At 44.1% G+C, this 13,505-nt stretch overlaps 1 protein-coding gene across 1 annotated transcript; it reads right to left on the bottom strand.

Annotated features, from left to right (window-relative positions):
- Positions 1-383: 383 nt before the first annotated feature.
- GPN3 (GPN-loop GTPase 3) lies at positions 384-13,087 on the bottom strand. The gene is made up of 8 exons (XM_029226646.1): positions 12,967-13,087; positions 10,041-10,149; positions 4,882-5,049; positions 3,061-3,185; positions 2,356-2,471; positions 2,110-2,206; positions 1,455-1,583; positions 384-1,006 (listed from the first exon to the last, which is right to left on the bottom strand). The coding sequence occupies exons 1-8, from the start codon at positions 13,012-13,014 to the stop codon at positions 944-946; spliced, it is 855 nt and encodes a 284-aa protein (XP_029082479.1). The 5' UTR covers positions 13,015-13,087; the 3' UTR covers positions 384-943.
- Positions 13,088-13,505: the final 418 nt, after the last annotated feature.

The following is a 13,505-nucleotide window of genomic DNA, read 5'->3' as shown; positions in this document are numbered from 1 at the left end:
ACAATGCCTGGCAGAACTCAATAAAAGAGATTCTGCTTTCCTTTAGTGGGTGCTAGAGAAGTATCTGTTGACTGACTAGCCATTCCCCAGGGCCTATCACAAATGAACTTATAAATACTGAAAATAATTCAATGTGTCAAGAAGTTAAAAAGAAAAAATTATCTTTTGCATTTTTGTGTGCATTTGTTATTCAAGTAAAGTACACATTTTTAAGTGCTCAGAGACTACAAATCACACTTAAAAAAAAAAAGTCACTGCCTACATTTGGACACTTGGGGAAATTTACTCATTCAAAACTCTGAAAAAAAAACAAAAAACAAATTGCCCTGGCTGAATATTTCAAATTCTGACTGGAAAACAAGAGTGTAATAAAAAGTTAGTACTATTTTCCTGTTTCTTTTATTTATATACATATATATCTTAAAACACAGTTACTTTTCATTTTTAAATTACACAAATAATACATTTTCAATGTAGGAAAACTGGGAGATACAGGTAAGCAATGGTCTTATCTATATTCTTCCAGATTTTTTTTTCTTTGGACACATATATGCATATTTTGTTACAATAATTCCTGTCCCTCCAAAAAAACTTCAAAAATAACAAAAATCAAACAGTAAAACTAAAAGTAGACTGATCTTAACTGTATCACAGGTGCTAATTTATATTATATACACAAATCTATCTACATTCATTTCAATTTCGACTTTTAAAATCTAAATTATGCTGTTCCAATAATACTAAAAGATGCCACTTTAAACAGCAGCAGTTTCAGAATAACTAAGAACTTGATTCAGGCATGTTCCTGATTGCTGATAAAGAGTCAAGTATTATTTTTTTTCATTAAAATAAGTAGCTTTCTAGTATTCCATCTTTCGAAGAGAAGGTTCTGCCAGTTCAGCCACAAGCTCCTCTCACATTTGGTTACTTTTTAACAAACTCTTCATTCATTCTGGTGTTCTTGAAAATATTCGTCAAACACGGAAGATGACTCATCTTCATGTTCCTGACACAAAGGAAACACAAGATAGAAAATACACCCACTTCCCCTCAGTTAGACCTAGTATATGCTTACATGTTTTTCAGGTAATGCTCTATAAGGAGCTAACGCCCAGCATCAGCTCCAGGTGTTGCTCACAGTGATCGTTAATAACAAAAGGAATGACTGACAGAATGTTTCCAGACATGTGGTAAATTAAAGGGCTTATATCTCATTTAGAAGTAAACTCTTCCTCGAGTTTATACTCATGTCAATTCTCAGCTAATGTGCTGTGACAGGGCCTCACTGACATACGTGAGGGCAGCCCGAGCCCAGTTGCATTTCACCTCCTCTTTCCATGTATGCCCAAGCTCTGAGGACAAAGAGCTTAACTCCATGGGATTATGCAGGAGGCCAGTGAGTGCTGGTAAACGTTTTTAGCAAAAGGCAATAAACACCCCAAACCAGAAAGTACCTTCGGTTCTTTAAATTCCAAGTCTTCTCCATATTGAATGGCAAAATCAATATGCTGTAATACGATGTTCATGCTTTCTTCATCTGACTGATCGTAAGGCAAAAATCGAACCATGCTGTAGTCGTCAATCTACAAGTTGGGGATTTCAGAAAGGGTCATTCTGAAGTACAAAATACTTAATTTTCAAATTATATTTGAGTTTTATAACCATTTACACTTCTGGTTAAAACCATTTGTGTGTGTATGTGTGTGTGTTGTGGGGAGGAAGGACAGACAGACACAGAACAACAGCAAATCAATACCGATTTTTCTGGCTTATGACCAACTAGAATACTTGCTAACTTGTTACTGAACCAGACACTGTTTCACAGGCATTTACCTGAACTCAACCACCACTGGAAATTCCAAAAGGCAAAGACAGTCTGAGCTCCCAAAACAGCTTGGAATAATAGACACGTCAGTTAACTTACTGGCTACTGCCAATAATTGCTTCTAAATTAAACTGCTGACCAGCCAGCCCACAGACTCCCACCCTCCTCCTTTGGCAAGGCAAAAGGGTTGGACCATGTTTTCCAAAATGGTGGCCACTGAATGGATGCCAATACACACCTGACCAGGTCATTAAAAATAAAATCCAACAATTTCGAAAGCTTACCAGTCCACATATAGCGTTAGTCAATTTTTTGAATTTTTTGCTTCTTAAGTCGCTTGTAGGGTCATCTAATAAAGAATACATGTCTGGATCTAGAAACCTTTAAAAGTGAGAAAGAAGACTGATGAATAAAAGGAAGAATAAATCAGGAAACTAGATTTATAGACTGACAGAACCTCACATCGAAATAAAGCTTAGAAGGTTCATCTCTGCAGCTGACATATGATGATATGGAAGAAGCAAACTCACTTCTCAATTTCCTTTTTAGCTTTCTTACTCAGCAGATCCATTTTCGTCATGACGTTAACTTGAGGAATTTCTAGAGAGATCATAGCACTCAGGGCTGATAAGATGCCAGAAATAAACTGAAGGAGGAAACAGAAAAGGGAAGATGAATCAACTGATGCCAAAAAAGTTCCCTGGTCTCCACATAAAAGAGAGGCTCCTGCTTCTCTCTGAACAAAACTGGCCTAAGTAAAAGAAAGGTTAAAGTAAAGTAAAAGAAGACAGTCCACTAATCAGATTCTTGACCCCTGGTTTCCAAGGGTGAGGATAAGGAGGGAAAATGTAGATTTAATCCATGGTGATCACAAATCTCAATTTGGATGACACCTTTAATCTTTTCCATCAAATATTCCTTAGGGGCTACTAATGGGAAATAATGCTTGTTTTAGATAGCTCATAAACTAGATAAAACATCATCAGAAAAACAGACTTATATGAAGATACACATCTGCCTAATTTTTCTTGGTAAGTAGTTCCCCCAAATCTATACAGTATCACAATTTATCATTTGAGTTAAGAATACATTATTATAATAATTTAATATTACGGGATATTAAATAATTCTGGAGTATCGTTTGTGAAACATCCAGAAATCATGCAACAATTAAAGGAGACGGCCATCTGCTTGTACCCATGACTGAAAAATCGACAACAGATTTATCCTCGAACCTTGAACGACTCCACCATGAATTGAGAATCAACAAGAAAAACTCCACAGACTCGAAACTCCCACTGTTCTAGTTGCTGGACCAGCTGTTTCATCACGGGCAGGTGAGTGTACAATTCAATCTGACCTACATGAAGAACATTATGAGACTATTACAATCAGGATATATGTTAAATTACCAAATTACAGGCAAACAATTTCCTATAAGACAGCTGAGGAAAAAAAAAAAAACGAAGTCAACCTCTGGTGGTAACATATTCAATTTTCAAGGGGTCTTACAGGCTCTTGAAGCAATCACAATACCACGAGAATCCCAAGGAAACTATGCAGTTTTACGTAGAAAGTGAGGTTCTTCACACTTCCGTTTTTGCTGATCAAAAGTGAAGGCTACAAAGGTGTGTTAGGTTTGGGAATCTTCATCAAGCTGTACACTTATGACCTCTGCACTTTTCTGTGGGTGTGTGTATGTTCAGTTAAAAACAAAGGAGAGGGACTTCCCTGGTGGCGCAGTGGTTAAGAATCTGCCTGCCAGTGGAGGGGACACAGGTTCGAGCCCTGGTCCGGGAAGATCCCACGTGCCGCGGAGCAACTAAGCCCGTGCACCACAACAACTGAGCCTGCGCTCTAGAGCCCACGTGCCACAACTACTGAAGCCCGCACGCCTAGAGCCTGTGCTCCGCAACGAGAAGCCACCACAATGAGAAGCCTGCACATGACAAGGAAGAGTAGCCTCTGCTCGCCGCAACTAGAGAAAGCCTGCGCGCAGCAACGAAGACCCAACGCAGCTAAAAATAAATAAATAAATAAGTAAATTTATTTTTAAAAATAGGGGAAAAACTGTGAGAGCCACAAACGATCAAAACTAGGTTAGGCTTAAGTCTTAAATTCATAATTTGGCTTGAGAAGTCGTGTGATCATCTGTCCCCTACCAGTCTCACCTCAGGACACTTCCCTTTGTTTACTGTGCTCCAGCCACAAGGGCCTTTTTGGTGCCTCAAACACAGCTCATTCCTTCCTGCCTCAAGGCCTTCAGCATGCTGTGCCCTCTGCCTGCAGCACAGTCTCCCTCACCTCACCCTATGGTCTGGCTTACATGCTACTTGATGAGAAGCCTCCCCAACCTCCCTGCTGTGTGATGGTCTGTGCTACTCCTGTAGAGTGCCTGTCAGAAATATATTAAATAATCATTTGGGTGATTATTTATTTATTTGTTTATTTATTTATTTATGGCTGCACTGGGTCATCGCTGCTGTGCGCAGGCTTTCTCTAGTTGCGGCGAGCGGGGGCTACTCTTTGTTGTGGTGTGTGGACTTCTCATTGCAGTGGCTTCTCTTGTTGCAGAGCACGGGCTATAGGCACGCGGGCTCAGTAGTTGTGGCACGTGGGCTCAGTAGCTGTGGCTCGCAAGTTCTAGAGCACAGGCTTAGTAGTTGCGGCACATGGGCTTAGCTGCTCTGCGGCATGTGGGAGGGATCTTCCCGGACCAGGGATTGAACCCATGTACCCTGCATTGGCAGGCAGATTCTTAACCACTGCACCACCAGGGAAGTCCATTTGGGTGATTTTTGTTTATACTGCCTAGCACTACCACTTGCCTGTGGGCTCCATGAGGGCAGAGACCATGGCTACCTTGCTTTCTAGGTATTTCCAGGGTACAAAATAAGCACTCAGTAAACTCAATGAATTAATATAAGCCAATGAGTAAGCGAGTTGTACCTTACCGCAGCAGGGTTTAGAGCTACGAATGCTCACTCCACTTTCTCCACTGAGGACAGAACGAGCACGACTTCAGGGAAAATGATACATTCAGATAGCTGACTTACCTGGACAGTCAAAAAGGATGTAGTCATCCTCTACATGGCCGAGACAGTCCTCTAGCCAATCGAAATTATTGGCAAAGTATTCCATGCAAAATACCAATCCTCCATTGGGACCGAACTGCAGAGTACTGTCCTCCATCACGTCATCCACCTCAATCAATTCCCGGATGTCTGAAACCACAGAGAGGGCCCACAATACAAGAGCATTATCCTCACTGGTGATAATTAACAAGTATATAAAAACTCACATGCATGAAATTACTTCTGTACATGGTTATTCACTGTAGCAGTGTCCATGGTAACAAATTAAATACATTTTTGTACAGCCAGACAATGAAATCCTATCCAACCATAAAAAGGAGAAGCTCTTGGGCTTCTCTGGTAGCGCAGTGGTTGAGAGTCCGCCTGCCGATGCAGGGGACACGGGTTCGTGCCCTGGTGCAGGAGGATCCCACATGCTGCGGAGCGGCTAGGCCCGTGAGCCATGGCCGCTGAGCCTGCGCGTCCGGAGCCTGTGCTCCGCAACGGGAGAGGCCACAACAGTGAGAGGCCCGCATACCGCAAAAAAAATAAAATAAAAAAATAAAGGAGAAGCTCTTTAAGAACTGAGGTGATATAATCTTCCAGGTATACTATTCACTGAAAATTGCAAGGTGCAGAACTCTGTGTTAGAATGCCGTCATTTGTGTTAAAAAAAAAAAAAAGACAAAAATTTACTATATATACAAATATACATATTTTATTTTACATGCATAGACTTTGGAAAGATACCCCAGAAACTAGCAACACTGGCTGCCTCAAGGGAGGGTAGCCACCTGCCAGGACACAGAGCTGGGAGGAAGACGGTTTCCTGCATACTTACTCTTCTGTACCTTTTGTAATTTGAACAATGTGAATATACACCACCTATTCTTAAGCAAGTAAAACAAAACCATACCAAGAAAACCAATTACCGTTTCTTAATATCATCACCCTAGGGAAGCTACTTAACCTCCCTGTGCCTCACTTTCCTTATGTATAAGAGTGGGGACAAATCATATATCCTAGGGTAGAAGGATGAGGACTATATGAGATAATGTAGCTAAATCACCTATAGCAGGAGCTTAAACATTCTGGTATACACATGGTTCTCTTCTATTACAAAGTTTTGGAAATCAGTACTCTTGGGTTCAAACCTACAATCTCAGTTCACTCACAGCCACATTTATATGGATAATGTCTTCCTATGCACTTTCCCAGGGATAAACATCTGCTCAAAGTTAGGGCCTTCTAAAAGGATGACTCAAGGACATTAGTCAGTAAGGCACTTGTACCAGAAAGTCATGTGAACTAGAGGTGGGGGCATTTTTGTTGGCTGCCATGTGCATCCCGAAGCAGAGAAGCTGGTCTGTAAGACAGACAAAAAGAGACAGAAAGCCAGCCTAGATTCCTGTTAGTTTTTATGTTTTAGGTTCTAGTCTCTCATAAAGCCTTGCTTGCTCTTGGGTTTTGTGAGAAGTCCCCCAATTCCTTCTAAAAAATCCTCCTTTTACATAGGCTAGCTTGAGTGCTCTCTGTTGGAAGCAACCAAATGATCCCAAAGCAATGAAATGCTTTTTCTCAAGGAAGATGACTGTTTCATACCTCTTCCTCTCTTTTCAACCTGCCTCCCTCACCCTACCCACACCCACTTCTAGCCACCCTCAGCTGATGACCACACATGACATTCACAGAAACCAGAAGTCAACAAAAGAGAATTCCCCACATTCCCACCACCAATATTACATGGTGCCTTCCACCTTGGCTTCCTTCCGGCTACAATGGAAGAACCCCCCAATTCTTGGCAAAGGCAAAACCCTCCACCTGTTTGGGAGCCCCTCCCCTTTCTCACTCTTGCAGTCAACCTTACAGTCATTGCCCCTCTCTGGTATCTTCAGTTTCTTTCTTTTTATTGGATCATTCTCTTCAGCATACAACTCTGTTCCAGTTACCATCTTCAACCTTAAAACCTCCCTTGACCCTCACATACCCCACCAGTTATAGTCCCACTTCTCTGCTTCTTTCACAGCAAAACTTCCTCAGCAAGTCATCTCCGCTCAGCATCTACACGGCATCACCTCAGTTCACTCTTCAAACCACTGCAACCTGGCCTCCATCCCTACCATCCCACTGAAATCACCAAAGTCGCCAACACTTCCACATTCCCAAATCTCACAGCCACTCCTCTGTCTTCTTGTACAACTTCCCAGCCTCATCTGACATAACCAGGCACCAGCTCTTTAGTGAAACAGTCTCTTCTCCTGGTTTTTTATAAATAGATTTATTTATTTACTTATTTATTTTTGGCTGTGTTGGGTCTTCGTTGCTGCGTGCAGGCTTTCTCTACTTGTGGTGAGCGGGGGCTACTCTTCATTGCGGTGCGCAGGCTTCTCATTGCAGTGGCTTCTCTTGTTGCGGAGCACGGGCTCTAGAGTGCAGGCTCAGTAGTTGTGGTGCACAAGCTCAGTTGCTCCGCAGCATGTGGGATCTTCCTGGACCAGGGTTCGAACCCGTGTCCCCTGCACTGGCAGGTGGATTCTTAACCACTGCGCCACCAGGGAAGTCCCCTCCTGGCTTCTTTGACACTACATTTTCCTGACTTTTTTCCTACCTCACTGACCCCACCTCCTCTACCAGACCTCTGAAGATGAGACACCTTCAAGGCTTGTGGGTTCAGTAGTTGCAGCACGTGGGCTCAGTAGTTGTGGCTCACGGGCTCTAGAGCGCAGGCTCAGTAGTTGTGGTGCAGGGGCTTAGTTGTTCCACAGTATGTGGGATTTTCCCGGACCAGGGCTTGAACCCGTGTCCCCTGTGTTGGCAGGCGGATTCCCAACCACTGCGCCACCAGGGAAGTCCCCGAATGCCTTCTTGGTATAACCTCTTGGATAGCTATCAGACATCTCAAACTTAGCAAGTGCAAAGAGAACTGCCTCAAACTTAAACCGATTTGTCTTCCTCCTCAGTAAACAATATCATGCACTCAACAACTCAAGTCAGAAACCTAAGAGTGACCCCTGATCTCTCCCTTTCCTACACCCTTCTAGTTCAATCTCCCACAAAATGCTGCTAATTCTACTTGCAAAATATATACCATATCTGCCTGCTTCTTTGTATCTCCACCATGATCACCCTAGTCCAAGCCACCTAGACAAGCAGGATAGCCTCACTGCAGGTCCCTGCTTCGACTCTTGACCCTCTAGAGTCCATTTTTCATCTGAGAGCCAGTTATTTTTAAAAACATAAATCAGGGGGCTTCCCTGGTGGCGCAGTTGTTGGGAGTCCGCCTGCCGATGCAGGGGACACGGGTTCGTGCCCCGGTCCGGGGGGATCCCACGTGCCGTGGAGTGGCTGGGCCCGTGAGCCATGGCCGCTGGGCCTGCGCGTCCGGAGCCTGTGCTCCGCAACGGGAAAGGCCACAACAGTGAGAGACCCGCGTACCGCAAAAAAAAAAAAAAAAAAAAAGATTAAAAACATAAATCAAGGACTTCCCTGGTGGCACAGTGGTTAAGACTTCATGCTCCCAATGCAGGGGGCCCAGATTTGATCCCTGGTCTGGGAACTAGATCCCACATGCATGCTGCAAGTGAGAGTTCGCATGCCACAACTAAGGAGCCCTCAAGCCACAACTAAGGAACCCATGTGCCACAACCAAGAAGCCAGCGAGCCGCAACTAAGGAGCTCACAAGCCGCAACTAAGGAGCCCTCTTGCCGTAACTAAGGAGCCCACCTACTGCAACTAAGACTCGCCACAACCAAATAAATAAATAAATATTAAAAAAACAAATAACCCCTCACCAAAAAAAAACAAAAGAAAACCGTAAATCAGATGTCAATCCTCTCCCCCTGCTGGAAACCCTCTAATGACATTCCACTGTTGAAAGGTGCTGTAAATTGAGGATTTTTTTTTGGGGGGGGGGTTGGCTGTGCCGCACACAGCTTGCGGGATCTTAGTTCCCCGACCAGGGATTGAACCCATGCCCCCTGCAATGGAAGCGTGGAGTCCTAACTACTGGACTGCCAGCGAAGTCCCTTATAAATTGAGTATTTGTGTCCCTCTAAAACTCATATGTTGAAAACCTAACGCCCAGGATGATGATATTAGTAGGTGGGGCTTTGGGGAGGTGAATGGGATTAGTGCTTTTATAAAAGAGGTCCCATAGAGCTCCCTCTCCCCCTTCCATCATGTGAGGACACAGTGAGAAGTCAGCAGTCTACAACTGGGAAGAGGGCCTTCGCCAGAATCTGACCATGCTGGCAGCACCCTAATATTGGACTTCCGGCCTCCTGAACTGTGAGAAATCCATTTCTGTTGTTTATAAGCCACCCAGTCTGGTATTTTGTTACAGCAGCCCAAACAGACTAAACAGGGTAAAAAAACAGGAAAAAACCCATACTTCTCATGTCCTACTAGCTCCTACCCTTCTCTTTCCTTCACTCCTTATGCCCCAGCTTATCAGCATCTTCGCTTTTTCTGGAACACACCAAGCCCTTTCCCATCTCTCCCTTATATAGTGACCTTGATATTCTTCCAACTTGGTGAGCACATTACCATCTTCAGGTCTAGGCCCAAAGAGCTCCTTCTCAGAGACGTTATCCCTAAAGCAACCTCTCCCAGTTATTCCTTCTCATCAGCCTAAAGCAGTCCTTACCACAATCTATAACATGTTTATCATTTTGCTTATCTCCCTTGCTAAAAGGTCCACAAAGGTAGGGATAGTATCTGTCTTGTCCTCTGCTATAACCCTGGTGCCTGGCATAAAGTAGGTGTTCAACAGACAATTGAATGAATAAATTAAAAGACTTAAAAGACAAAACAAAACATTTAGGTTGTTCACTTATAGTATGATCAGCAGTAAAACAGGTTTACCAAACATGATCAAACATGAAAGAAACAAAAGGGAAGGGTGGTGAGGGAGGAGTCTACTCACTTTTAATTCTTACATCAGAGACTAAGAAAGGATACTGTCACATACATCAACATAAGCTGATGTCACCAAATGACATTCAGCCTCATGTTGTTCACCACAAAACCAGGGGACCAGACTGTATTAATTTTCAGCCTCTGTGTTGAGCAGCCAGTGCTCACTGCCTCCCTACTCCCCTATTTTTCCTGAAGGAGGGGGAAGGCTCTGCTCAGGACTTACCAGCCATCACGGAGTAGTTGAAATGTTCTGCTGCAGGATCTAGGTTCACAACTTGGACAGACCGATTGAGGGCTTCACAGTGCTGGACAATGGTGGCACAATAGGTGCTCTGTAATGTCACAAAGCATGAGGGGTTAGAGCAACAAGCAGTGCAGTGCTTACCCTCTACACCTCCAGAAGGACTCTCCACACCCCTTGAGCCGTGTCTACTAAGGCCAAAACTATTCCTTCATTGACCAAGAAGCTGACTGAAAAGAGGGAAAAGGCACTGGGCTGGGAGTCAGGACACCTGACTGGGCTGCAGATCCAGACCTGGCTCGGACTCATGGGTAACTCTGGGGAGGGTGCTTTTCCAATCTGTCCCTCAATTTTCTTGTCTCTAACTGGAATGGCCTCCATGATCACCAAGGCTCCTTACTGCTCTAACATGCAACAAGTGGAATTTAAAGGGAAGATTTCTGATTACATCTTGCAGCACCTGACACAAGGTGTCTCCACTAGGATTGGTACAGTCCAAACAAAGCTTTAGGTGGGGTGCTCAGGGACGATGTCTCTGAGAAGGGAATATCTGAGCTGAGAGACAGCAGTGTGCTTGCCAAGCCAGGGGAGTAACATTCCAAGATGAGAGAATATCAGGCCAGTAAATAGCCTGGAAGTGCACTATCAGTTTACAACTTTGGGTTTAGAAAATTTTTTATCCCTCATGTACTATGTTAAAATCTCTAGGCTACTTGTCTGTCTCTCCCACCCTCTATTTAAAGGCAGGGATGTGGGAAGTTTCCTGGTGGTCCAGTGGCTAAGACTCCATACTCCCAATGCAGGGGGTCCGGGTTCGATCCCTGTTGAGAGAACTAGATCCCACAGGTAGCAACTAAGAGCCTGCATGCTGCAACTAAAGATCCCACTCGCCTCAACAAAGATCCCACGTGCTGCAACTAAGACCCGGCACAGCCAAATAAACAAATAAATACTTTTTTAAAAAATAAAAGATAAAAAAATAAAGGCAGGAATGTGTTGGGAATTCCCTGGCGGTCCAGTGGTTAGGATTTGGCACCTTCACTGCCAAGGCCCAGGTTTGATCCCTGGTCAGGGAACTAAGATCCAGCAAATCACACAGCAAGGCCATAAAGTAAGTAAATAAATAAAGGCAGGGATGTGTCTTATTCAGTTGTATACGCCCAGGGACTATAACAATACCTGGTACATAATAAATGCTTGATAATTATTTCTAATTGACTCATATGTTTGAATAAACTCCACAAGTGCACAGGATTTTGTGTGTGTGTTTTAGTCACTACACAATCCCCAGGGCCCAGAACAATGCTTGGCACAAAGAACATGCCCAGTGAGTATTTCTGGTAGCAGGCATCAAAAGTTTTTAGAAAGATACTTATCTAACACAATCAGTCTGAAAATTAATCTAGAATATAGAAATAACCTCTATCATGCTTTTATCTTTCTCCTCAGTGACTTTACACACACTGTTCTCTCTGCCTAGGAGGTCCTCTCTATACATCACACTGTATTTTAAGTAACTAGTTTAAGTATTCCCAAATAGACTACTGGCTTCGAGTAAGCAAGGGCCATATCATAGTCGCATGTGTATCTCCTGCACCCAGAATAGGCCAAGCATCAGAGCAACGTGTTTGTCCATTTAAAAACTGAAGCCAGGGCTTCCCCGGTGGCGCAGTAGTTAAGAATCCGCCTGCCAATGCAGGGGACACAGGTTCGAGCCCTGGTCCGGGAAGATCCCACATGCCGCAGAGCAACTAAGCCCGTGTGCCTCAACTACTAAGCCTGCGCTCTAGAGCCCGCGAGCCACAACTACTGAAGCCCGTGTACCTAGAGCCCGTGCTCCGCAACAAGAGAAGCCACCGCAATGAGAAGCCCGTGCACCACAACAAAGAGTAGCCCCTGCTTGCCACAACTAGAGAAAGCCTGCGCACAGCAGCGAAGACCCAACACAGACAAAAATAAATAAATAAGATAAATTTATAAAAAAACCCAAAAAACTGAAGCCACACAACACCTCCACAGACTCCAGTGTTTCCCACACTCCTGTTATTTGATCAATATCGTCACAATTTCTACCATATTTGAGTGCCCCTAATAGGATTCCCTTAATAGTTGTTTACAAGAAAAAATTGTATCTCTAACCAGAAAACCAGTTATACTTTCCATAACGTGAAGGTAACCATAAAATTATATGCAACTTTAACAAAATTCTTTCAGTTCTAGCTGAATATAGTTGCCTGTCAAAACCTCTGAGTATAAAATCTGCTCTCCAAAAAGACTTGAGAATTAAAGAAGTGTTGAAGATACGCTAGCACCAAACTGATGATTTCACCTCAATGCAAACTGAAAGAAAACTGAAAAGGGAGCAACTTTCTCTATACACGATTCAATGTTCATTAATGTCAGGCCCATGTACCTCCTAAAGTCTCCTCAAATTCCAGAAGTCCACGTCTCAATCTCTGAGAAGCAGTGATTAACGAGACCCCACTTTAACCTCCTGGGTTAAAGACTGGGGACAAATTCTGGAGTTAGACAAAACTGGATTCAAATTCCAGCCATCATTTACTAGGTGTGTCACCCTGAGCAAAAACTTAACCTTTCTGTGTCTCATTTTCCTTACCGGCAAAATGGGAGTAACAGGACTTAACTCACAGGATTTTTAAGGAAGTAAGTTTTTTTTCCTTAACAGGAAAGGATCTGGGGCTTAAGTACGCAATAAATATTAGCAACTATCATCAATCTCCTTTCAAAACAACAACAAAAGGAACACTGAAGCCCAGACTGCAGAAGCGAGATGCCCAGGGTCTCAAGGTCCCCAATACACACAACCGCCAGCTCCTCCCTCAGGACCTGAACCTCCCAGCCTCCCACAAACTTCGACATTTCTCTCCTTCTCCCGCCAAAGCCTCACCTTCCCGCTGCCTGCGGGGCCCATGACCAGCTGCGCATACCGAGGCATGCTTGCTCCCGCGGTTCCTGACACCTCCCGCCGCCGAGACCCAGAGCGCCACCACGACGCTCCCTTCAGCCTTCGCGCGACGCCCACTGAGTTCCCGGAACACGACTACAAACCAATTGCAGTCCAAATTCCTTTTGCGTCTTCAGTTCTGCCGCGCCTCTGACTACGGGGTGTCCGGAAGGCCAAATCCCATGTGAAACGCGTTTTGCGAAAAGCCCGAGGAGGGTTTGCGCGTGCGCAGAAGTAGTTGGCTGAAAAAGATGGTTGAGATTCTGGCGAGGTCTGGTTGCCCTGGTGATAACGGACAACCGTAACACTCTGCATCCCTCAGCCGCGTGCCTTGGTCCTTTATTTGCGTACTGATGTTTGACCTATATGGTGACCCTCGAGATTTACAAATTTGCAGAGGATCTGGAACTGAGGTGGAAGGCACCTTCCGTTTTAGAGGGAAGGTATACTTCCTTTCCGTGACGCATCCCTTCCACAAAAAG

The sequence above is a fragment of the Monodon monoceros genome, unplaced genomic scaffold, assembly GCF_005190385.1.
Source record: "Monodon monoceros isolate NGI ecotype Baffin Bay Population unplaced genomic scaffold, NGI_Narwhal_1 Super_Scaffold_1, whole genome shotgun sequence".
Lineage (NCBI taxonomy): Eukaryota > Metazoa > Chordata > Mammalia > Artiodactyla > Monodontidae > Monodon > Monodon monoceros.
This window is presented reverse-complemented; position numbering and strand designations above follow the sequence as displayed.

Coding starts and splice junctions, on each gene's coding strand:
- GPN3 (XM_029226646.1), bottom strand. CDS start 13,014: ATGCCTCGGTATGCGCAGCTGGTCATGGGCCCCGCAGGCAGCGGGAAG. Junction 1,584..2,109: donor CTAACGCTATATGTGGACTG/GTAAGCTTTCGA, acceptor CCCAACTTGTAG/ATTGACGACTACAGCATGGT. Junction 1,007..1,454: donor TGGAATTTAAAGAACCGAAG/GTACTTTCTGGT, acceptor CCTTTGTGTCAG/GAACATGAAGATGAGTCATC.